Below are 22,254 nucleotides of genomic sequence, written 5' to 3'. Positions count from 1 at the left end.
GGGGACCCATGCCGCGCGCGCCTCCGGTGCCTCCTCTCCGGGCGAGTGTTGCGAGATGTGCACGCGGCGCCCTCTCGCCGGTCGCGCTGTGTGACGTCCTGACTCCTCCGCAAGCGTCAACGTGTGCGCTCAGGTTCATGCCTTCACTCAGAAACGCCTCTGGAGAAGGTCGCGACCCCGTCGCCGTTCGCTTGTGAGCGCTCGACGGTTGCTTTCAAACCCTTGGATGATTCAAAAAGAGGAAAAGCGTCATGGTGGCGGATCCACGACCGAGGATAAAAAAACAGTTGACGGCCGGTGAGAGCGCGGCGGCGACCGCGGGACGGATGCAGTTCTCTGCTGAGATATACTCTGGGCTACCTGTTTCTCACTCAAGCTAAACAAACGCCCGCGACTCGTTGCAGCAACGAGCCGCGCCGTGAGACCCTATTAAATGCCGACGGAACGTCGGGCGTCGTTCTTCATCACCCCCCAAACCGCGACCAAAGCCGTCGAAAAGAGACGACCCCGTCTAAGTTAACCCCGGACGCCGCCGCCGCGTCGCGTCCCTCTCGCTCGTCTTTTGTTTTTGTTTTTTTTTGGTTATGTATCGTCATCATCGTTCGGTGTGGTGTCCCGTTCGATGAAGAGAACGTCGGGCCAATCGGCGACTAATCGTCGCTTCACGGAAGTGCCGGCGACGTCGACGATGCTTTCGTCTTTCGTCGTCCGAACCGGCGCACCCCGACGCCCCGCCCCGGCGTTAAATTTACTTGCCGAGGGTGGGGAAGGCGGAGGAGTCCTCGATCTTGACGTTGAGGCCGGAGCCGCCGCGACCGCCGGCGGGGCGGTCGCCGCCGCGGCCGCCGCGGCCGCCGCGGCCCTCGCCGCGACCGCCGCGGCCCGCGCCTTCGCGCCTGTCGCCGCGTCCGCCGCGACCGCCGGGGCCACGTGCGGGGCGGTCCTCGGCGGGGGCGGTGGGTGCGGACTTGAAGCCGAGCTCGAGCTTGGCGGCCTCCTTGGCCTTGCGCTCGCGCTCGCGCTTAGCCTTGGGACCGGCGCCGTCGAGGGAGAACTCGTTGACGTCCTCGGATTTGGCGGCGAGCGTCATGGAGGCGAAGGCGGAGGAGTCAACCTCCTTGGCGGTGGCGCCCTTGGCCATGGCGGCGTTGAGGGCAGCCTTCTTCGCAGCCTTGGCAGCCTCGAAGTCCTCGATGGAGATCTCGTTGTCGGGCTCCTCGGGCTCGGGCTCGGGCTCGGCGTCGTCGCCCTCCTTGGGGGCGTTGAGCTCGTCACCGGGCTTGCCCCAGCCGCCCTTGCCGGCGCCGCCGCGGTGGGGGCCCTCGTGGCTGCGAACGTGGGGGGAACGGACGCGGGAACGGATTGAAAGTCAGCGTGGGTGGGATTTAAGTGCGGGGTTCGTTCGAGGGGTACGGCGAGGGACGCGTGGCGCGGGGAGGACGGTTCGCGCGGGGTCGGGTCAAATGTGGAAACCAATCCACCGGAGCGCGAAAAGCGCCAGCACCGTTGTTTCTTTTCGTCGCGGAGTGCGCGTCGTCGGGGGAAACGGCGCGCCGGATCGCCCTCGACCGCTCGGGGCGGGATCCGGGGGGCGGACGGATCGGGCGACGATGCGCCGGGATCGGCCCGCCATCGAAAACGGAATTTTGGGCGAGGATCGGGCGGTGACTCACCCACGGCCGGAGCGGTCAGCACGGTCGCGACGACCGCCCTCGCCGTCCTTGGGCTTGCGGCGATCGGCGTTGCGGGGACGGCTGCGGCCGCCCTCGGTGCCCTCGACGGAGCCCTCGAACTCGCGAGGGGCGCGGGGAGCGCGCTTGGCGTTGCCGTTGTTGCGGTTGCCGGCTGCGGAGAGGATCGAAGAGGCGGGGATGGGTTCATAAGCGACGGAACCGGGGTGAGGGTTTTGCGACGATCGCCGGGAGATTTCTCCGCAGCAGCGAGTGTTATCTCGCGGAGGAAAAAATCGCATCCCGGGGCGCTCGACGCCGGGAATCCGCGACGGTGGCGTGGGCGACCGACGCGAACGGACCCGGGTTTCGATGGTGAACAAAGAGGGGAACGAGTTGTGCGATAGAACGTCGACTCACCGGGCTTGTCGCCGGTCTTGGCGGGCGCCTTCTTGGCGGGCGCAGCCGCAGCGGCAGGCTTGTTCTCCTTGGCAGGGGCAGCCTTGGGAGCGTCCTCGTCGAGGAGGGCGAACATGTTGGCCATATTAGCCATGGTTGCTGTGCGACCTTAGGTTGTGGGGTCCGGGAAGGTTAACGCTCTTTACGCGTTGGTCTCGTGGGAGACTGTTAAGGCCTCAGCACATACAGTCCCGGCCCGCACTGGTTGTTGCGACGTTGCCGGCGATGCGACAAGCGTTCCGCACTTTACAGAGAACTGTAAAAAGAGAGAGGCGAACGGAACCCGAGGGTTGCTGCTCGACCGGCGCTTTGAACTTTCGGACGACGGAGGTCTCGAAAGCGGACGCGAACGAACGGCTTGGTTCGATACGCGAGGGCGTGAAGTGAGGGGTCGACGGGGGAAGCGACGCGCTTTCACGAACACGGAATCCAGGAAGCGGGGCGTCGTAAGGGTTTTTGGAAAAAAGGGAGGATATCAGATGACTCGGCAGCAGTTCGTTGAGGTGGCAACAAACTTGCGTAGCACTATGCTTTGCAGTCTCTCGGGCCACCAAAATCCGAGCGTGATCTGATTTTTTAACGCAAATCTCTCCGAAATCGGCAGTGTCCTAATCAGCGGAGTGCCGCGAAGCGTCGTTGTTTCCCATTTTGGCCCAAATTTACAGGAACCTTCTCATACGCTCGCGAAGTTGTGCACCGCCCGAACCATCTCCGCAGCCGAAAACCGGGCCGCTCTCAACGAGTTGAAACGGGTCATCACTCCGGAAAACCGTGTTTTTGATCGGGCCGAGGCATCCCCGCCACTCATCGTCCGGGCCGCAGACTTCTCAGAGAGTGTCGCACCTCGTGTAGACACATCAGGTTTTCTCAACACATGGAAATCCAGCCCGCCGCCGAGCCCAACCGCAGCTCCAAGCCCTTCGGCGCCGCGGACGCGTGGCACGTGTCCAAGAAGCTCGCGTGGCACACCGGCAAGGCTGCGTGGCAGTTCGGCACCTCCTTCCTCATCCTCGTGGTGCCCCTCGTGATCCAGCTGCACAGGGAGGAACAGATGATGGCCCTCGAGCAGGAGCAGATGGGCGTGCTCCAGTCCCCCACCGGTAACGCCGAGCCCACGCCCACCGCGTGAACGCGACGGCCCGATCTGGAGCCCACCAACCCTAGTTTTTGATTAGAGCCACTTAGACATGATGAACGAGGCGGCGAGGCCGATCGTCAGCCTCTACAGGCAGATACTCCGGGCGCACTACAAGTGCCTACCCCCGCCCATGCGCGTCCTCGGCGACGGGTACGCGCGCGAGGAGTTTCGGCGACACCTGGACTCGAAGAGCATGACGAACGATCGGTGGATCGAATTCGCGAGCGAGTGGTCGCGATACCTCGCAAACGTCGCGCCCAAAGAGGAGGGCGCGGGACCGAAGTTCACGGGAGAGCTATCGAAGGAGACCATCGACGCCATGTCGGAGGAGCAGCGGATGATGCTCCGGAAGCTCAAGGAGGAGGCGCAGTCCTTCGGAGAATCCGTCAAGGCGGATGAGGAGACAAAGTAAGATTAGCGAGTCTCCCGCGCGCCTCAGTCTCGCGTCGGGCGCGCGCGAAAGACATTATTTGAACACCACGCAGATGTAGATTTCGTTGTTTTTGATTCGAAAGAATGTTGTTAAACTATGTAGACCCCGACTCGCTCATCGACGCGGCACAGCTGGTCGCGCTCACACCATCGGCGACACCCTGTTGACGAGGGGACACGCGGCGTTGTAATCCATGAACCACTTCCGCCGGCTTTTATCGTCGACGCCCCGCTGCGTCACCACCCGGGGCAGCGCGTCCTTACCCCGCATGTCGATCTCCACCCACGGCGTGTTTTGATCCCCGTCCCCTTCAATCGCCTTCACGACGCGCCCAAAGTCCACGAACACGTCCGTGGGGTGCTTCGCGTTGTCCGGCGGGAAGTCGTCCCCGAGCACCCAGCTTCGGTCCGCGTACTCCGTCGCGTCGCCCGCGTCCACGACCAGCTGTGCCGCGTCGATGATCGCGTCCAGCCGCACCGTGCGTCCGGGTCGATTGTGCGGGTCCTCGCCCGTCATCTCGGCGCCCCACGCCGCGAACTTTTCCTCGCAGTCGTCGCCCGGGGGAACGAAGTAACAGCACGGCGAGCCCACCGAACCCTCTGCCGCCGGGTCGCCGGGGTACGCGGCGTCGGGGCCCTGGAACTGCCGCAGCGCGGTGACGGGGCACGTCCCCGCGAGGACGTTTATGCGTTCGAGGACGCCCGCGTAGCAGTCGTCCGGGCGTCGCCAGTCATCGAGCCACGGGGACGCGCAGGGGATCATGGGAAGGACGGGGATTCGCCCCGTCGCGGCGGCGAGCGCGGCGAGCCTGTGCGCCTGCATCGCAAACTCCCCGCGTTTGGTAAAGTGCCCAAAAGCCGCCGACGCCAGGCTCAGGTACCGTCCCTGCCCGACGCGTATCCCCCGCCCGGCGCCCAGGACGTCCCAGTGCCACATGTCGTACGCGCGGAGCATGCGCGGTTTGATGCCCTGGTTCTGCGACATGCAGTGGAACGCGGCGCCCGGTCGGGGACGCAGCGCGAACCAGCCGTCGCCGTCGCCGTGGTTCGCGAACATCCACTTGGGCGCCGCGAGTATCGTCAGGTTGCGCCAGGTCTCATAGTTCGGGACTTTCATGATCCCGTACTTCTCCTCGGATTCGTTCAGGGGGTGCTCATCACCGAGCGCCTCCACGGCGGGGTGCGACTGGAACGGGCGCGGCAGCGAGCGCCCCGATCGACTCCAGTCCAGCGTCTCCGGGTGCTTGCTCTTTATCTCCATCTTCGCCTTGGTCGCCTCGTCGTACCCGCCCTTGAACAGGCACACGTGGTGCGTGTACGACCACCACAGCGGCGCACCCGCCACCGCCGTCTCCGCCGCGTCTCTCAGGATATCTTGGTCCATCATCGCGCCCCAGACAACCTGCGTCCCGACCCCTTGCTCCTTGTGACACTCGGGGGGCGATTCGTCCGCCAATAAATCATCCACGTGGTCGTTAAAAACCTCCAGGAGGTACCGCCCGCCTTTACCGGGTAGGTCGGCACGGAAGTAGACCAACCCGCCGTTCATGGACGGAAACGGTTCGCCCTCCACGTTGGCGACGACCGAGTGCGTTCCGAGGCCCGTGGCGGCGTCTTTGAGCAGCTCGAACGGGTCGCGTTCGAACCACATGTCGCTGTCCGACACCAGCACGCCCACCTCACCGGCGCGCATGATGTCCAGCGCGAACCTGTACCGGATCAGCCACAGGACGTACGCGTGGTCCTCGGCTAAGGTCCAACGTTTGAGCGCGTCGTGGCCGTCGAGCCACGTGCTGTAGACGCAGCATCGGACGACGTCGGGGTTGTCGCGTCTCGCGCTCTCGCACGTGTGCTTGTGCCTCCCCACGGTGACCACCGACGTGACGTTCACGGACATGAGGTTGAGGATGACGTTGACGAGGAATTCAGCGCGCCAGTGCTCGATGTCCTGCGTGGCGAAGACCACGACGTCGGAGGCATCTCCCAAAGATCTCGCCACCGCCGCGACGTTCTCTGGATCGGCGACGTCCACCATTGGACACTCCATCGGTAGCTTACGACCCTCATCTTTCCGGTCGTCTCTCACGACGGCCGGAGACGTCGGCGCCGGACTCGCACGTGGCTCGGGAGCGGGTTCGGGGCGTTCGTCTACGAGCGGCGCGGGCGCCGGAGGGCTCGGGTTCGCTATCCGCGCGGGGATCGCGACTCGACCGACGGGCGACGAGGTGGTCGACGCGACGCTCTCGGAGGGGAGATACATGTTCCCCACGCCGCTCACGTACGCGAGGTACACGAACGTGACCATCGCGAGGGCGATCAAAGCGGCGACGCCGCCGCGACGATTCATGACGTTCCCCCCCCCCCCCCCCCGCGCTGCAACCCGCGCTGTCGGCACTGCAGGCGAATTCCAAACGAAGGGTCAGGGAAATCGGAGTCAACTCCAGTGATCGAGGCAGGGACGACACGGACGGACCCCTGTCGCCATGGACCCCATGGGCCTTTCCGCCGGCCCAAACATCCTGGAGTTGTACCAGAAGCCGGTGAACATCACCACCTACGACACCAAGTGGATACCCACCAGCGCGCGGTTCGTGGTCCTCGGCTCGTACGCTCGGGCCACGGGATGCCTCCAGATCTACTCGCTCGACACGGAGAACGAAGGCGTGAAGCTCAACAAGGAGCTCGAGAAGAAGGCGGCCTTCAAGTGCGGAACCTTCGGCGCATCCTCCCTCCGCGAGCGTCACCTCGCGACGGGTAACTTCGAGGGCTACCTGCAGCTGTGGGATCTCCAGCGCCCGGAGAAGCCGCTCATGGACGTCAAGGCGCACACCTCGATCGTCAACGCCATCGACGGCGCCGGGGGTCAGAGGAGCGGCTACGGCCCGCCCGAACTCGTCACCGGCGGCCGCGACGGGTGCGTTCGCGTGTGGGACGTCCGCCAGAAGGACGCGCCCGTCGCCATCTTCGAACCCGCGGAAGGGGTCAAGGCGAGGGATTGCTGGAGCGTCGCATTTGGCAACTCCTTCAACGACGAAGAGCGGTGCGTGCTCGCCGGGTACGACAACGGCGACGTGAAGATGTTCGACCTGCGAACCGGGACGGTGCGAGCCGAGCACAACGTGAGGAACGGCGTGTGTTCCGTGGAGTTCGACCGCAAGGAGATCGCCATGAACAAGTTCGTGGTGACGTGTCTGGAATCAGCGTTTACCGTGTTTGACGCTCGGACGCAACACCCGGCGAAGGGTTTCAGCTCGGTGACGGAGAAGGTGCCCGTGAGCGCGACGGTGTGGGGGGCGAAGCACCTGCCGCAGAACCGCGAGGTGAGCATGGTTCTGGGCGGGGACGGGACCCTGATGCTGTACAAGTATCAGTACCCGGATCAGAGGGTGGTGAAGGACAAGGACGGGGTCAAGATGGGCGTGGCGGGGACGATGAACCTGGTCAACTCGAAGAACGTGAGCACGCAGCCGATCAGCAGCTGGGACTGGTCGCCTGATAAGGAGGGTCTGGCGGTGTGCGGGTCTTTCGATCAGACCGTGCGCGTCGTCTGCGCGACCCGGCTAAACACGCTGTGAGTTTGGTGGGTTCGAAAGAATGTGTCGAATAACAGTCGCTTCTCACGCGGGAAAATCGCTTCTCGTCAGTTTGCGTTTGCGCCCCCGCTCGCCGCGCCCTTCCCCTGAGCCGCCATGTGCTTCTTCAGCTTCTCGATGAGCTCCGGCGTGATCTCGACGTCCCCAGCCTGGGAACCCGTCGCGCTCGCGCCACCCCCCGGTGTGTTCGCGCCGCTTCCCCCGTCCTGGCTCCCGCCGCCCGGCGCCATCATCGCGTGCACAAACTGCATCAACTGCGAAGCGTCAACCGCCGGGGAGTTTCCGCCGAAACCCGAGCCACCGCCGAACGGGGATCCCGTCCCGAAGCCGCCCGCGTGCGCACTCGCGCCGCGCCTGTCACGCTCCCACGCGCGCTCCTGCTCGGCGTGCCTGTACGTCGCCGCGGCGTCCGCGCTCGTGCCCGTCTTGGAGAGCACCTCGGCGAAATCGGCCAAGCCCATCGGACGCTTCGCCGATCGCGAAGGACGTTGCCAATAGTCCGCGTCGTCGTCGTCGTTGGCGTCCTCGAACTCGTCCAGAGAGACGATGCGTCCGGCATCGTCGAGCCGCGGACCCGAGTTTTGCGCGCGCTTCTTCTTGCGCGCTTCGTAGTCCCTCGCCTCGCTCGCGAGCAAGTCGCGGATGGGTCCCATCGCGGCGCTCTTGCACAGCTCCTTCAAGTCTGATCCGCTGTACCGGTCGGTGGCCTTGGCGATCTTGAGCACCGGCGGGTCGGGCCCGGGGCCGAAGAAACCCGGCTCCATGTGTTCGTCCTTCAGTATGACCTTGATGATGTCGATGCGCTGCTCGAGGTTGGGCAGGCCCACCTCGAAGGACCTGGGCAAGCGCCTCAGGATCGCCTCGTCCACTTCCCACGGCCGGTTCGTCGCGGCGAGGACCATCACTCGGGCGTTCTCGTTCGTCTGAAACCCGTCCCACATCGTCATGAACTCCGTCTTCATCGAGGTGCTCGCCTCGTGCTCGCTGCCCTTCCTGGCGCCCAGGAAGGAGTCCACCTCGTCGATGAATATGATGGACGGCTGGAGCTTCCACGCGAGGGAGAAAACCGCGGCGACGAGCTTGTTGGCGTCGCCAAACCACTTGGACTGCAGCGTGGAGGATCGGACGTTGATGAAGCAAGCCTGGCACTCCTTGGCGAGAGCCTTGGCGAGTAAGGTCTTGCCGGTGCCCGGGGGGCCGTAGAGCATGCATCCCTTCACGGGCTTGAGGAGGGAGCCGCCTGAGAAGAGCTCGGGCCGGAGCAAGGGGAGGATGACGATCTCCTGCAGCGCGCGCTTGGTCTCGCCCAGCCCGCCGATCTCATCGAAGGTGGTGGAGATGGCGTTGGGGTTGGCGACGTCGGTGGCGATCATGTCTTCGTAAGGGGTGGTGACGATATTGGGCCTGCCGAGGCGCCGCGCGATGTCGCGCTTCATCGCGTCCGCCTTCTTCTTCGCGCCGCGGTTGGGATCGAGCGCCTTGACCGCGACGGTGCCCGCGAGGAGGGCGACGGTGGAGACGATGAGCGAGGCTAAGATCTCGACCGCGATGTCGGGGGGCGGACCCCGCGGGCCGTGCATGCCGCTCTGTCTCGCGCCCATATCTCCGTTGGCTAGTTGCTAAGGGGACGGCGCCAGCCGCTAATGGAGAGCCCGAGATCTCCCGTCGTCGTCGTGCGGCGGAGAGCTGTGCTCCTCGAGGCGGGGCACTGAAACTTTTCCATCTGGCGGCAGCAGCAAAGACCGTATGGGCAATTACCCAGAAGCCGTGTATGAAAATGCGCGCGCCGGTGAGGTGGCGAAATGTGAGGCTCGTTCCCCAGGGACAGAGATCGCCCTCCAATCCACAGACTGCGGCGCACATCCTCCGGGATACGCGCGAGCTATAGGTCGAGGTCGACGGCGACGAAGGCCGGTAAGTGACGTAGCGACCGTCAGGGGCGGAAGGGTGCGCCCGCGAGACGCACGCAGGCGCTGGGAACGCGTCGCCAACCTCTGAGTTTTCAGGGTTTAGGCGTGGGATCGGAATCCGGACGCCATGGGTCTTCGCGATCTGCTCGGCCTGAGGCGCGGTGACAAGGGAAACAACGCGGCGGCGGCCGGGCGGGACGCGTACTCCTCCGAGATTATCTCTGAGGCGGTTCCGGAGCAGGGAGCGAGCGGCAGCTCCATCCTCGACGAGCCCGTCACCAGCGGGTTCAGCACCCCCGCCGGGATGGTCAGCCGCGCCGACCTCGCGAAGATGGGCACCGGCGCCTCGGGCGTGGCCTACAACCCGTACACGGGGCTGGGCGGACCCTTCGATCCGCAGATGTCCAAGGCGCTGTACACCATAACCGACTCACCGGAGCTCCTCTTCGACGAGGAGCGCAGGGCGAAGACCAGGTCATGGGGCGAGAATATCACCTTTCTCACCGGCGTCGGCTACCTCGGCGGCATCATCGCCGGCGGCGGCCTCGGCGCCTACAAGGGGCTCAGCTCCGTGCCCGAGGCTGGACTCGTTGACACGCAGAAGCTCAAGCTGAACCGGGTGTTGAACGCGGCCGGGTCCAGGGGCACGAGCATGGGCAACGCGTGGGGATGCCTCGGTTTATATTACGCCGCGCTCGATTCGCTCGTCGGGCACTACACGTCGCACGAATACCCGGCGCTGGGCGCGGTGGTCGCCGGCGCGGGCGCGGGCAGCCTGTACAAGAGCGCGCATGGCATGAGGGCGGCGGCGGTGTACGGGGTGCTGGGGGCTGGGCTGAGCGCGGCGAACCAGGCTGGGCAGTTCCTCGTGGGATACGGCGCGGCGACCAGGCCCAGGTGGTGAGCGCGAGGCGGAGTTCGCAAGCAAGGTTATAGATTCGTTGGTAAATGTTAGTCGAGGACGTTCCTCCCTTCGCACGCGCGTCGTCGTCGTCTCTCTCTCACACACACGCTGTTACTCGCCCGTACAAGCCTCGTCTCGTCTCGTCGATTTCGCCTCTCCGTTTCGTTTCGCTCAGTTCCCGATGGAAAACGTGTGGTGCGAGCGGGTGGGCGAGTGCGGCGGGCGGTACCCCCCTCTCGAAGCCCTGGGTGCGCCGCGGTTCCCGCCCCTGCGCCACTCGCGCCTGTCGTCCAGGTAGTCCTGCGGCGGGCTCATCAGGTCGCCCGAGTAGGGGGAGATGGGTCGGGTCTGCGCAGCTCCCGCGGGGAAGCCCGAGAGCAGGGGGCGGTTGCCGCCGCCGAAGTTGGCCATGGACGGCCGGGACGCGGGGCGGGAGATGTTGCGGTCCAAGGGCGGGCTGCCGAGGTGCACAGGCGGGCTGCTCATGTGCTGGTAGGCGTGGCGGGAGGGCGGGGGCATCGAAGGAGGGGCGCGCGGGTGGCCGCCTCCCCCTCCTCCTCCTCCACCTCCCGCCACTCCGCCGCGGCTCTGGAGCTCGCGGTAGGATGCTTCGATGCGGCGTTTCTCCCCGCTCTTCTGCTCGTACTTGCTCTGGAGCTCCTTCTTGTCGAGCTCGAGCTGCTGCATCTGCTGCCAGAGCGCCTCCGCCTTGGCCTTGGCTCGCTTGTACGCGGAGTGCACCTCGAGGAGCTTGGACTTGTACCCCTCTGCGTGCGCGCGCCCCTCTTCTTGTACCCTCCTCGACGACATCTCCTGGACGAGCGCCGCCTGCTCGCACCACCAGTTGATGCCGTTAAACGCAGCGGTCATGATCGTGCCCGGGTCGAACCCGCGGAGGGCCTCGCTGACCTCTTCGCCGGGCCGAACGGCGAACGCCTGACGGTTGAAAGGGCGGTCAAAAAATGCACAGCTGGGTCTCGGGCGGTCGGAGCAGGCGCCGCACCTGGATATCCTTCTCCCCGTAGACCTGCGAGCGGCACGTCGCGCACTCGCCCGTCTCACACAGCCTTCTCGCGTCGTCGTAGCCTGCGTGCAAACGGCGGGCGGGGCGCTCGTCGTCAGTCTTCGCGCGCGTGCTCTCGACGAAGGAAGTGGCGCGAGAAGAGAAGAGGGGGAGGAAGCGAGGAGGTCGCGGTCGCGCGGGCGCTCACAGAACCGGTGACCGCATCTCGTGATGTACACGTCGCCCTCGCAGATGGGCTTCAAACACGCGTTGCACGTGTGCTGGAAGTGCGCCATGGCGGGGGCCCGCGGCGCGCGCGAGTGAGACGGCGTCGTGGACGCTCGCGGCGACTCGTGGCAGTGTGAAGGAAAGCCGTGCCAGCTGTGCTCCAGCTGGGCACCTGACAGCTGCCCGGGCGGAAGTTTCGCATTTAATTTCGCATAAATTCAAGACTACTTTCCATAGAACACAATCTGAACAGCTCGTTTGGTAGGTCGGTATTCGCAGTCGGTATTCGCGCGGATCTTTGAGAATCTGCGTTTCACAGACGTTTCACGAACCATTGCCAGCTGGGATTCGAGCGACTATGGCGCTCCATGCCCTCGAGTTCGTCGCCCCTGGAAAGGCGACGCTCCTGCAAACGCGTCGCGGACCCACCGTAAGCCACAACAGGGCGTCGGTGCAGGTCAGAAACTGCGGAGGATGCACCAGGCGCGAGCTCATCACCGGCGTGGTGTCGGGCACCAGCCTCAACACCGCGCGAGAGATTGAGGAGGCGGTGAGCAGCAAGGCCCGGAGCGCGTACGACCAAAAGTTCGCCCGCACGATGGAGGTGGGCATGGCGGACTACGAGCTCCATATGTGCACGGTGAAGGACGAGCTCTTCGGCAACCTCGCGAAGTTCCACGACCCGCGGGGCACCCTCGTCGAGATCGGCATGGGCACCGGACCGAACATGAGGTACTACGAGGGACTCAACGTCGTGGGCGTCGAGCCCAACGAGGAATCTCACTCCTACGCGTACGAGAACGCGAACAGGAACGGGGTCAAGTCAATCGAGTGCGTCAGGGGGTTCGGCGAGTCGCTTCCCCTGGGAGACGCCTCGGTGGACACGGTGGTGAGCACGCTGGTGATGTGCACGGTGGACGACGTGGAGCGCACGCTCGCGGAGGTCAGGAGGGTACTCAGGCCGGGCGGCGCGTACCTGTTCCTCGACCACGTGGCGGCGCCCCCGGGCACGCCGCTGCGGACGATGCAGGAGATGCTCAACCCGCTGAACAGGGCGGCGTACGAGGGGTGCAGGCTGACGCGCGACCCGGAGGCGGCGGTGAGAGCCGCGTTCGGCGACGACAACTGCGACGTCAATCGGTTCATCGCGGGGAGCACCGCGCGGAGCTGGCTGGTCGGGACGAGCCCGGTTGACGTGGCGGCGCGGTGGAGGGAGACTGGAGGTGGGTTGCAGCCGCACTTCTTGCTCGCCCCGAGCGTGTACGGGGTTGCGAGGGCGTGATTGTTGTTCCTCCTGTTGTCGTGCTTGAATTAAACTAAACGCGTTGTCGCGGCGCGGGAATCATCACTCGATGTACTCAAATTCGGGTTCAGCCTTCAACGCCTCGGCCTCCACGCCGTACGCCCGCTTGCACTCGCTGATGAAGTCCCGCAGGATCCGCTTGACGCTCATCCTGTACCTCAGCGCCGCGACGTACTCCAGGTGTCCCTCCGGGTCTTCATCCGCTTCCTCCGGAGAGAGCCCGCGGATGGCCTCCTCGATCTCGTCGAGCATGACCTGGTCCTCCTCGAGCGTCGTGGCGAAATCGTCGCGCAGGATCTCCTCGCACCTGGCGCACGCCTGCGCGAGCGCGGCGCGGTCGGTCGCGTCCCTGTCCCTCGCGTCGTCGTCGTCCCAGAGCCACTCGTCGCTGTCGCATGACTCGTCGAAGAAGCAGGAGAGGAACCGGTCGGGGTCCCACATGCCGCACGGCTCGTCGCCCTCCGTCCACACGAACGTGCTGTGACCGATCCTCGGAACGTCGTCGTCCCTCATCGCGGCGAGCTGGTTCTCGCGCGCGTGTACGACGCGCAGGGCGCTGAGCAAGTGCGCGGATTCGCGTACGCCGCCCGGCCTTATCGCGAGCGGGGCCTCCACCGCGAGCATCGACCACATGAACTGCTCCTTCTCCATCTGCAGCGCGGGAGAGTTCAACTCTTCATCCACGAACCGATCGTCGTCGATGAGGTCCTGGACGTTTTCGTACACCCTGATGAATTCGCCGTCGTTGGGCTCGGGGAAGAACCCGTACGACGTCAGCAACTCCGCGGAGGTTTCGTGACCGTACGTGATGAACACCTCCTCGCCAGGTTCGTAGGCCCAGATGGACCGCATCTGAAACACAGCCGCGTCCTCCCAGTTCTCGAGGTCCTCGGGGTCCGGGCCGACCACCTGCCACGGCTCGGCGCCCGCCCACTCGCCGTCGTTGATGCCCTCCTCGCTGCCTTTCGTGAACGCCTTTCGTAACGCGCGCTGCAGGAGCTCGTCCGTCATCCTGGCCTCCTTGGGCGACTCGGGTCGATGGTTGAAGAGGTCGACGTAGGGCACCAGACAACGCGCCCGTCCCTGCGGGGTCATCACGCTGAAGCTCCTGCTGTGCACCTGCTGCAGCGCCCACATGATCCTTTCCTTGGTGCGCGAGTCGTTGCTGTGCCGCATAGCGCCCGCCGTGAACTCCGCGCGTTGCGCCAGCGTCTTCTCCACAGCCTCCGGGAACTGCAGCTCCCTGATGTTATCGACGCACCAGAACGCGGCCGCCCCGGTGGATACCGGCAGCATGGGGCGGTACTTCCTCCAGGTCTTGACCCTGGCATCATACTCGCCGTCTATGTACCCGTCCTCGTCGCCGTCGTCCAGCACGTGCAGCAGCTCTAGCGCCAGGCGCAGGTCGTCGCCGTCGGAGTACCCGTCCTCGAGGACGTGGATGGCTTCGCGCCACGGGACGGTGATGAGGACGTCGCCCGGCGCGACGGGCGCGGTGGCGACGAGGCCGCGACCGGTCGGAGTCTCCTGAAGCTCCAGGTGCACCCCACTGCCCTTGCAGAATCGCTTGGAGAACAGCGCCCGCGCGTCCTCTAACGATATGCCGTGTTGCTCGGCGACGACGGAGAGCCCTCGGGAGCCACGAGTTTTCCGCTGACTCAGCTTACCCGCGCACGTCCGGAGCCTCCTCCGACCGGGGCTGCTCCGGAGAGCCGTCCTCCGCGCGTACCCATGCCGCGCTCCTATGACGATACTACCCGACGACCCGGCGCTCGCGGTCGACATCCCGCGCGCTCCTTCACTTTGCGCGTCTCAATGGGCGTATTCCTCACGCGGCTGCCGATTTTCGCGCTATCCAAGATCTAACCTCGCAGCGCTTTTGGGACGTCTAACTTTTAGGGCAATTTCAGGTGTTACGCGATCCGACGAGCCCTCGTCGTCAAGACAAGTGGATGGTATAAAACGAGATCACCAATCGCTAACCCGTCGCTCACCGATCGCGACGGCACCTCACTGATCGCCGTGGTCGCTGGCCATGATCCCAGGTCCCCCCGCGTTTGCCGCGTCCCCGTCGTTTGCGTCCGTCGCGCCCTCGCCGCCCTTCTCCGCCTTGACCGCCGCGTCGGGATCGTCGACGTCAGCCGCGTCGCCGAGCTCCGCCTTGACCGCGTCCGCTCCCTCCACCTTCTCCTCCTTGACCTTCTTCTCGCCGCCGTCTACGTCCTCTACATCGCGCATGGACGCGTCGTGCCTGGACGGCTTGTCGTCGACGTCGCCATCCTCGGGCTCGAGCTCGCGGGGATCCGACCGCCGCGCCGCCTCAGCCTCCGCGCCGCCGCCCTTGGCGTCCGGATCCTCCTTGACCCGCATGGCGTCCTGGTCGATGGCGTCGGGGGGCACGTCGTGGAACGGGACGGACGGTTTGGGCGGGATCTTGCTCAAATTTTCGAGGATCTTGTTGAGGATGCCCTGCAGGTACTCGGGCGTGTTCTGGTTCTCCATGTTGGACGGCTGGATCTGGAGCTCGTGCGTGGGGCCAAAGTACTCGGAGTAGTCGTTCACCGGAAGCTTGTTGTCGAGGTCGTGGCCGAGGAGGCAACCGGTCTCGTACGTCCAGCACCTGGCGACGTTGCGGATGGTGTACCCACCGCCGCCGAGCACCAGGAGGGGCACGTTGAAGGTCTGCATGTACTTCAGGCACTCGCCGTGGCCGCGGATGGAGAGGTTGAAGCACCCGAGCCTGTCGCCGGTGAGGGAATCCGCGCCGGACTGGAACACCACCGCATCCGGCTGATACATCTCCATGACCTTCGCCATCACCGGCTTGAACAGCGCCACGTAGGCCTCGTCGTCGATGCCGTCCTTGAGCGGGACGTTGACGGAGTAGTACTTACCGCGGTGCTGGCCCACGTCCTGGAGGTGTCCGGTGCCCGGAAAGTACTCGCCAAACTTGTGGAACGAGACGGTCATGACGCGATCGGTGGTGTAGAAGGCCTCCTCCACGCCGTCACCGTGGTGGATGTCGATGTCGATGTACAGCACGCGCTGGTGAACCTTGAGCAGCTCGAGGATCGCGAGCACAATGTCGTTGACGTAGCAAAAGCCGGAAGCCTCGTTCTTCTTCGCGTGGTGGAGGCCACCCGCCCAGTTGACGACGGTGTCCGTCTGCTTGTGGTTCAGACGGACCGCACCGCCCACGGAGCCGCCGGTGTAGATCTGGCAGAAGTTGAACAGGCCGTCGAACACCGGGCAGTCCTCGGCGCAGTTGAAGCGCTTGAGCTGCCTCATGTGCTCGTGCTGGTTGTCGGGGGTGATGAGGCGGAGGAACTCGATGTACTCGTCGCTGTGGAACTTGGTCATGTCCTCGGCGGACGCGAGCGCCGGGCGGAACACCTGTACGATGCGGCGGTGACGGTGATGACGCGAGGAGGTGAGTCATTCGTCGTCGATCGTGCGGGGGGGGTGTTGCAGGGTCCAAAATTAGGTCTGGGGAAAACTTTGGGTGGCGGTCCGCGAAAATCCAACCGCCAATCTTTCGCGGGCGGGGGACCGGGCGGTGCGGGTTACTCGCTCACCTCCATCTCCTTGTAGATGCCGTAGTGCAGGAGGAGGTTGTGGGTCATGCGGACACGGTGAGGCTTCATCGGATGACCCTGTCCGTAGTAGAAGTTGCCCACGTCGGGGTCGTAAAAGTACGAGATCTTAGGCTTCCCGCTCATGGTGCGATGCTGCGCTTGATGCTCTGCTTGCCACGGCGGAATGAGGAGGATGGGCCAAGGTGAGCGCGAGTTCACGCGGCGCGGGAAGATTCACGAAACGCGATCGAAGGCGAGCAACACCGCGCGGACGGGACCCACGGGCGGACGTCGGGACCGGCTCTCGCGGTTCACCCGCGGCGATCACGCGCGCCTCGCTTCGGGCGGGCACCAGGGCCAACCCTCGCCGAGTCCGGGCGGAAAAATCTGCCGTGCCAAGGCTGCTCCTCGCGGAGCGGGACCGGGGCGGGAGGTCGCTCGGGCGGCGGCGACGCGTGGACGCGCGCCTGGGAAGAAACACACCTCACGTCGCGTTGGACTCAACCGAGCGGGACCACCCGGTACGCGAGGAGCGTGCGCGGGTCTCTGGCGAGCGCAGCCACAATCCCTATTGCGACCCTGCTTGGACCGGGAAACGAACAGGCTGATGATCGATCCGAGACTGCGCGCCATAGGAATCCGATGCGATCATCCTCCACAGCCAGCCAGCTCAAAAAAAACTCACAACCAGCCAGCGAAGTCCCGACCGGTTCTCCACGATTGGTTTGACCCGGGGTGCCGCAGAGGCGCCTCCGCACGCGGGATCCCGACCGACGAGGCCGAGTGTTCGGAGGCGGGACATCCCCGGGGCATTTGTGCGATACCGGAGCGCGTCGGACCGGAGACATGTCGAAGGTCACGCCGGTGAGTACCCTCCCATGCCGGCGACCGAGGTTGACCCGGATTTCTCTCCAACCAACGGGAGCCCGTCGTCAACCGTCAACGCGTCGTGCGATTGGCGCGAACCTCGGGTGTTTGAGGATCGTTCGGGCGGGACGCGCGCCGGAGCCCGATCGTTTACTCAATCAACCGAGCGTCCGCGGCGGTTTTGTCGCGATCTCCGCATCGTCGTCGCGTCGCCACCGCGTTTCCGGCGCGCGACTCGGACGGGAGACCGAAAATCCGCAAACCCCCACCTTTTGGCGATTCTCTTTTTTCGGCCGGGGGCGCGCACCCCCGACCGCCGCCCGACGAACCCCCGAGCGCATCTGACCGCCACGTCCCTGCTCCCCGCCATCAACAGATTAAGGGCGCACCGCCACCGGCCGACGACGAACCGGAGATGACGGAAGAGGAGCGTCAGCTAGCGGACGGCGTAGCCAAGCTCGCCGAGCTGACCGCAAAGTACGAGCAGTCGCCGTACCTCCTCGATCCGCGGTCGAGGTTGATGAAGCGCTGGGACTTGATCATCGGGATCGCGCTGGTGTACACCGCGACGATCACACCGTACGAGGTGGCGTTTCTCGACAGCAAGGCGGGCGGGAGCACCCACCCGAGCCTGCCCACGTTCCCCATCTACATCATAAACGTCATCGTGGACCTGCTCTTCTTCGCCGACATAGTCGCGCACTTCAACCTCATATACTACGACGATCAGTTGGCGAACGGGACGTACGTCACGGACAGACGGAAGATAGTGCGACGATACATGCGGGGTTTCTTCGTCGTGGACGTCGTGTCCATCATCCCGTTCCACGAGATGGAATCCGCGGGTGGCCTCAAGGCGCTCAAGCTGCTGCGTCTGCTGAGGCTGGTGAAGCTGCTCCGGATCCTGCGCTCGGGGCGCATCCTGAAGAGGCTGGAGGACAACTTGAACGTGGACTACAACGTGCTGTCGCTCGTGAAATTCATCCTCGGCACGCTGATGATCGCGCACTGGCTGGCGTGCCTGTGGAAGCTCACGGCGAGGACCGTCGCGGAGAAGGACGACTGGGTCACCAGGTACTACAGTAACTTTGTCGACGCGGACCTGTTTGCGACGTGCTACGCGGAGACGGAGCTCAACAACGAGCTGCACGCGTGCATGAACCTGTCCCCGTGGAACATGTACATCGCGGCGCTGTACTGGGCGCTGGTGACGATGAGCACCATCGGCTACGGAGACGTCACGCCGACGCGAACCGAGGAGCGTTTCTTTGTCATCCTCGCCATGCTCATCGGGACGTCGGTGTTTGCCTACGTCGTCGGCAGCGTGTGCGGGATCGTCGCGAGCATGGACAAGAAGAGCAACGAGCACCACGAGCGCATGGACACCCTCAACGCGATGTCCCGGGAGATGCAGGTTGGCGACGAGCTCCAGATGAGGCTCCGAGATTACTTCCGATACCGACACACCAGCACCAACATCGAGGAATGGTTCGAGCTGCTCGAGCTGATGTCCCCGTCGCTGCGCGGCGAGGTGGCGCTGAAGCAGTGCGGAAGCTGGATCAACAACGTCCCGTTCTTCTCGGGCGCCCCCGACGGCTTCATCGTGGACATCGCGCTGAAGCTAAAGACGGAGACGTTTCCGCAGGGCGAGGAGATCGTCCACGCCGGGCAAATCTCCACCAAGATGTACATCGTGGAGCGGGGCGTCGTGGGAGGTAAGGGGAGGGTGTTCACCAGCGGCAAGGTGTTCGGCGAGGAGGTTCTGGGCGGCGGGTCCCAGGCGGCGTTCACCGCGAGGGCCATGACCTACTGCGACGTCTTTGGCTTGCTCGGGACGGATCTGGACGACACGGCGGCGTCGTATCCGGCGATGCAGAAGCGGCTGCGGGTCGCCGGTTGCAGGGGCATGATCAAGGATTCGCTGCTCGCGTTCGCGCAGGCGTGGGGTCACATCGAGAAGGGGATCAAGGTTAACCCCAACGGCGGCGTGGAGGACGCCGAGAGGGATCCGCACGTCTCCGTCGCGGAGCTCGCGGTGGTTCGAAGGAAGGATGACATCTTTCGATTCGCGCTCTCCGTCGCGAGGGACGGCTCGGCGAAGCCGACGCTGCCGTCGGATCCAGCCGGGGCGTTCAAGGCGATCAACCGGACGTTCATCGACGACTCGAGCGGCGCGGGCGCGGGCGGGGACAAGGTTGACAGGGTGCTGAGCGCGGTGGAGCGGCTCGAGAGGAAGCTCGCGGCGCTGGAGGCGAGGATTAAATAATTTATGTGCTTTAGTTGTGTCGTCGTGATGAACGAGCCGGCGTCCGCGTCCGATCTCGGCCGCTCGTTTTCCCTCGGAACGCGCGAAAGGTGTCCAAGATAAGGCGTGCGCCGCCACGCGACACGTCGTCCGTTTCACGCCGGCTCCGCCGCTCACTCTTCGCACCGCGCGACGCCCACCCCCGACCGTCCCTCACGCACAAAACCTTCCCGAACACCATGCCGCACACGAAGCGCCCCCTTCTCCTCGCCGCCCTCGCGCTCGTCGCGTTCGCCGCGCTGTTCAACCCCGCAGCCGCCGGGGACACCGCCGCGGTCGGGACGATGGACCCTCCCAAGGAGGACGCGCTGCTGATGCCCACGGACGCGGAGGCGGACCCCGCCGCGACCGACGCGGCGGCGAAGGAAATGGACATGGCGCCCGATATGGATATGGAACCCGCGGCCGAGGAAGATGCCGAGCTCAAACCCCTCGGCGAGACGCTGCAGGCTGACCCGGAGTTCTCCACGCTCGTGGCGCTGGTGACCGCTGCCGCTGACGAGAGCGGCGCCACCGCCGAGGATCTCGCAGCCGAAGGGCCTTTCACCTTGTTCGCTCCCGTGAACGAGGCGTTCACCAAGTTCCTCGAGACATCCGGGCTCAGCGTCGAAGACGTCCTCGCGAGCCCCGACCTCAAGGAGATCCTCTCGCACCACGTGGTTGAAGGGTGAGCCCGATACGCCCCACGGCACCCCTCGTGTCGGAACCTCCGAGATTTATCTCCTCCAGGATTTGGTTCTCACGACTTTTCCCAAACCTTCCCGTTCCCTTTCGCAGCAAGTACACCGCCGCCGACGTCCTCGCCATGGAACTCCCCGCCGAGGTCCCGACCCTCGACGGCCACACCATCAAGATCGACAAGACCACCGACGGCGACGTTCTCATCGCCGGTAACAAGGTCGTCGCGCCCGACATCGAAGCGTCCAACGGGGTCATCCACGGCATCGACGGCGTCATCACCGAGACGACGCCGGAGCCGGAGGAGTGAATCGATACGCGCCGGGAGGACGAGTGCGACGACGAAGAACCTCGATTGGACGACGATGAACCACGAAGCACGACGACGAACGAGGAGGTGACCAGCACGGCGCTGCTCGGCACGCTGTACGCGGCGGTGCTCGTCATGTGAGAGACAAACGAACGAACGAACAAACCCTGCTTTGAAAAACACGGAGAGAGGACGGATATACCATCGATGCTTGCGACGCCAAACGATGCGAGCTGTGTTGTACTTCGTTTCGCGTTTTCAACTCTTCAACTCAATCTTTATCTCGCGCGGTTGGAGATAAATTCCTCGATCGTCTTCGCTGGTTGACCTCCACGCAAGCTGAATGTTCATCTTGCGTGGAGTGTCACGCGACACAGCCGCGCGAGCCAAAGGAACACGACTCGCATCTTTCGAAATCTAAGCTCAGAACGTTCGCTCCGATAAAGTCACTTCTCACGGCGTATTTAGTAATCTCACCACCGCCGCGTCTTCATGATGAAACGACCGAATCGGTCTCGATATTCACAAGTCTAAACCCTCCCTACGAGGACTGGTGGTCCAGCCTGAACTCGTACGTCCCCGCCTTGGTGATGTACCTCACCCACGGCAGCGCCTGATACCCGCTCTTCTCGATCACCTTCAGGAACCGGACCTGCACCCCGGACACCGTGAAGTACGGCACCTCGAACTTGACCATCACCGGCGGCTTCTTCTGCCTCGGCCCGTCGTCCTCGAGCGCGCTCACGCTTGGCAACGAAAATTTCGCCCTCATCTCGACAACCTTCTCCCCGGGAACCGTCTTGATCTTCCACAGCATCGCCTCCTGCTCCGGGGCGTACGTGACGCTCCCCAGGGCGGCTTTGACCTCCGGAGTGGTCGCGTCCCCCGGCACCGGGAGTTTAACCTCGATGCCCGTCGCGTTCAGCCTCGACTTGAACTGCGTCCGGAGCTTGACGCTGTACTCTACCCTGGACCTCGAGGGCCTCGTGACCTTCGCCTCGACCCAGATCAGGGGCTTGACCGGGGTGGTGATCCTGTAGTTCATCAGATCGAACTGGCCGTCCGGGGGTATGAACGAGATGGTCCTGTCGCTCTCGAAGCGCGCCAGCCGAACGCACTGGTGAAACTTGATATCCTCGAGCTCCACGCTCTTCCCCCGCGTGCTCTTGTTCTGCGCCTGGAGCATCACCTTATCGTTGAGCCCAAGCTTGCACTCGGGCATCCCGCTCAGCTGGGTGCGCATCCGCAGCGCGCCGTTCACCTCGGAGTTGACAATCTGCCCATTCGCGTTGACCACGCAGTTGCAAGACTCTACGACGTCGAGAAAAACCTCATTCTTCTGGTAGCGCAAACCCTCCGATCGCCACGACACCGCGTTGGTGACCGCCATCGGGGCCTTGGGCGCCTGCAGCTCGTGCGCGCCGACGGTGATGAACTCGCTCAGGATCTTCGCCTCGGTGAACTGGGGGTACCCGTTGTCCATCACCTCGTCCAGCAGCTCGTAGATGATCACGAAGTTGTCCCTGATGGACTCCTCCTTGAGCTCCTTGAAGTAGTGCGTGAAGATGTCCACGAGTCTGTGGAGGAACGTGAGAAGGGCCACCGCGTTGGCGTTCGTGCGGGTGAGCGCGAGGAAGTACAGGTCGCGGTGCCGGATGTACGTGAAGGATGTTTGGATCTCATCGTCGTAGATGATCGGCTTGAGCTCGGACTCGGACTCGGCGTTGTTCACGATGGAGACGAAGCGCTCGACCATGGAAGGGTTCGTGTCGCCGCGCCAGTCCCGCATGAGCAGTGTCTTGAGGTTGCTGTCCAGGATGTACAGCGAGGAGCACACCGCGGGGCTGCCTCCTGCCCCAAACAACGCCATCCTTCACTT

General features: G+C 64.5%; 14 protein-coding genes across 14 annotated transcripts; 7 read left to right on the top strand and 7 right to left on the bottom strand.

Annotated features, from left to right (window-relative positions):
• Window positions 1–748: 748 nt before the first annotated feature.
• Window positions 749–2,223, bottom strand: MICPUN_56922 (predicted protein; the record flags this gene model as incomplete). The annotated part of the gene is made up of 3 exons (XM_002500461.1): window positions 749–1,328; window positions 1,674–1,845; window positions 2,091–2,223. 3 exons carry the CDS (start codon window positions 2,221–2,223, stop codon window positions 749–751), a joined length of 885 nt encoding a protein of 294 aa, XP_002500507.1.
• Window positions 2,224–3,003: 780 nt separating this feature from the next.
• MICPUN_56921 (predicted protein) lies at window positions 3,004–3,258 on the top strand (the record flags this gene model as incomplete). The annotated part of the gene is made up of 1 exon (XM_002500888.1): window positions 3,004–3,258. One exon carries the CDS (start codon window positions 3,004–3,006, stop codon window positions 3,256–3,258), a length of 255 nt encoding a protein of 84 aa, XP_002500934.1.
• Window positions 3,259–3,316: 58 nt separating this feature from the next.
• MICPUN_56920 (predicted protein) lies at window positions 3,317–3,679 on the top strand (the record flags this gene model as incomplete). Its single annotated transcript, XM_002500887.1, has 1 exon — window positions 3,317–3,679. One exon carries the CDS (start codon window positions 3,317–3,319, stop codon window positions 3,677–3,679), a length of 363 nt encoding a protein of 120 aa, XP_002500933.1.
• A 162-nt stretch (window positions 3,680–3,841) lies between these two features.
• On the bottom strand, window positions 3,842–6,046 carry MICPUN_56919 (predicted protein; the record flags this gene model as incomplete). The annotated part of the gene is made up of 1 exon (XM_002500460.1): window positions 3,842–6,046. The coding sequence occupies one exon, from the start codon at window positions 6,044–6,046 to the stop codon at window positions 3,842–3,844; it is 2,205 nt and encodes a 734-aa protein (XP_002500506.1).
• Window positions 6,047–6,182: 136 nt separating this feature from the next.
• On the top strand, window positions 6,183–7,274 carry MICPUN_56918 (predicted protein; the record flags this gene model as incomplete). Its single annotated transcript, XM_002500886.1, has 1 exon — window positions 6,183–7,274. One exon carries the CDS (start codon window positions 6,183–6,185, stop codon window positions 7,272–7,274), a length of 1,092 nt encoding a protein of 363 aa, XP_002500932.1.
• A 632-nt stretch (window positions 7,275–7,906) lies between these two features.
• Window positions 7,907–8,872, bottom strand: MICPUN_80010 (predicted protein; the record flags this gene model as incomplete). Its single annotated transcript, XM_002500459.1, has 1 exon — window positions 7,907–8,872. A coding segment is annotated over one exon (966 nt), but the record flags the coding sequence as incomplete, so codon positions are not given.
• A 457-nt stretch (window positions 8,873–9,329) lies between these two features.
• MICPUN_99445 (mitochondrial protein translocase family) lies at window positions 9,330–10,106 on the top strand (the record flags this gene model as incomplete). The annotated part of the gene is made up of 1 exon (XM_002500885.1): window positions 9,330–10,106. One exon carries the CDS (start codon window positions 9,330–9,332, stop codon window positions 10,104–10,106), a length of 777 nt encoding a protein of 258 aa, XP_002500931.1.
• A 171-nt stretch (window positions 10,107–10,277) lies between these two features.
• On the bottom strand, window positions 10,278–11,405 carry MICPUN_56915 (predicted protein; the record flags this gene model as incomplete). The annotated part of the gene is made up of 1 exon (XM_002500458.1): window positions 10,278–11,405. The coding sequence occupies one exon, from the start codon at window positions 11,403–11,405 to the stop codon at window positions 10,278–10,280; it is 1,128 nt and encodes a 375-aa protein (XP_002500504.1).
• A 605-nt stretch (window positions 11,406–12,010) lies between these two features.
• Window positions 12,011–12,457, top strand: MICPUN_72663 (predicted protein; the record flags this gene model as incomplete). The annotated part of the gene is made up of 1 exon (XM_002500884.1): window positions 12,011–12,457. A coding segment is annotated over one exon (447 nt), but the record flags the coding sequence as incomplete, so codon positions are not given.
• A 222-nt stretch (window positions 12,458–12,679) lies between these two features.
• On the bottom strand, window positions 12,680–14,425 carry MICPUN_56913 (predicted protein; the record flags this gene model as incomplete). Its single annotated transcript, XM_002500457.1, has 1 exon — window positions 12,680–14,425. One exon carries the CDS (start codon window positions 14,423–14,425, stop codon window positions 12,683–12,685), a length of 1,743 nt encoding a protein of 580 aa, XP_002500503.1. The 3' UTR covers window positions 12,680–12,682.
• A 225-nt stretch (window positions 14,426–14,650) lies between these two features.
• MICPUN_79903 (histone deacetylase) lies at window positions 14,651–16,359 on the bottom strand (the record flags this gene model as incomplete). The annotated part of the gene is made up of 2 exons (XM_002500456.1): window positions 14,651–16,033; window positions 16,216–16,359. 2 exons carry the CDS (start codon window positions 16,357–16,359, stop codon window positions 14,651–14,653), a joined length of 1,527 nt encoding a protein of 508 aa, XP_002500502.1.
• A 702-nt stretch (window positions 16,360–17,061) lies between these two features.
• MICPUN_56911 (voltage-gated ion channel superfamily) lies at window positions 17,062–19,369 on the top strand (the record flags this gene model as incomplete). The annotated part of the gene is made up of 2 exons (XM_002500883.1): window positions 17,062–17,079; window positions 17,459–19,369. The coding sequence occupies 2 exons, from the start codon at window positions 17,062–17,064 to the stop codon at window positions 19,346–19,348; spliced, it is 1,908 nt and encodes a 635-aa protein (XP_002500929.1). The 3' UTR covers window positions 19,349–19,369.
• Window positions 19,370–19,566: 197 nt separating this feature from the next.
• Window positions 19,567–20,516, top strand: MICPUN_56910 (fasciclin family protein; the record flags this gene model as incomplete). The annotated part of the gene is made up of 3 exons (XM_002500882.1): window positions 19,567–20,054; window positions 20,165–20,371; window positions 20,444–20,516. The coding sequence occupies 3 exons, from the start codon at window positions 19,567–19,569 to the stop codon at window positions 20,514–20,516; spliced, it is 768 nt and encodes a 255-aa protein (XP_002500928.1).
• Window positions 20,517–20,916: 400 nt separating this feature from the next.
• MICPUN_52211 (predicted protein) lies at window positions 20,917–22,245 on the bottom strand (the record flags this gene model as incomplete). Its single annotated transcript, XM_002500455.1, has 1 exon — window positions 20,917–22,245. One exon carries the CDS (start codon window positions 22,243–22,245, stop codon window positions 20,917–20,919), a length of 1,329 nt encoding a protein of 442 aa, XP_002500501.1.
• Window positions 22,246–22,254: the final 9 nt, after the last annotated feature.

The sequence above is a fragment of the Micromonas commoda genome, chromosome 3 (genome assembly GCF_000090985.2).
Source record: "Micromonas commoda chromosome 3, complete sequence".
Taxonomy (NCBI): domain Eukaryota; kingdom Viridiplantae; phylum Chlorophyta; class Mamiellophyceae; order Mamiellales; family Mamiellaceae; genus Micromonas; species Micromonas commoda.
This window is presented reverse-complemented; position numbering and strand designations above follow the sequence as displayed.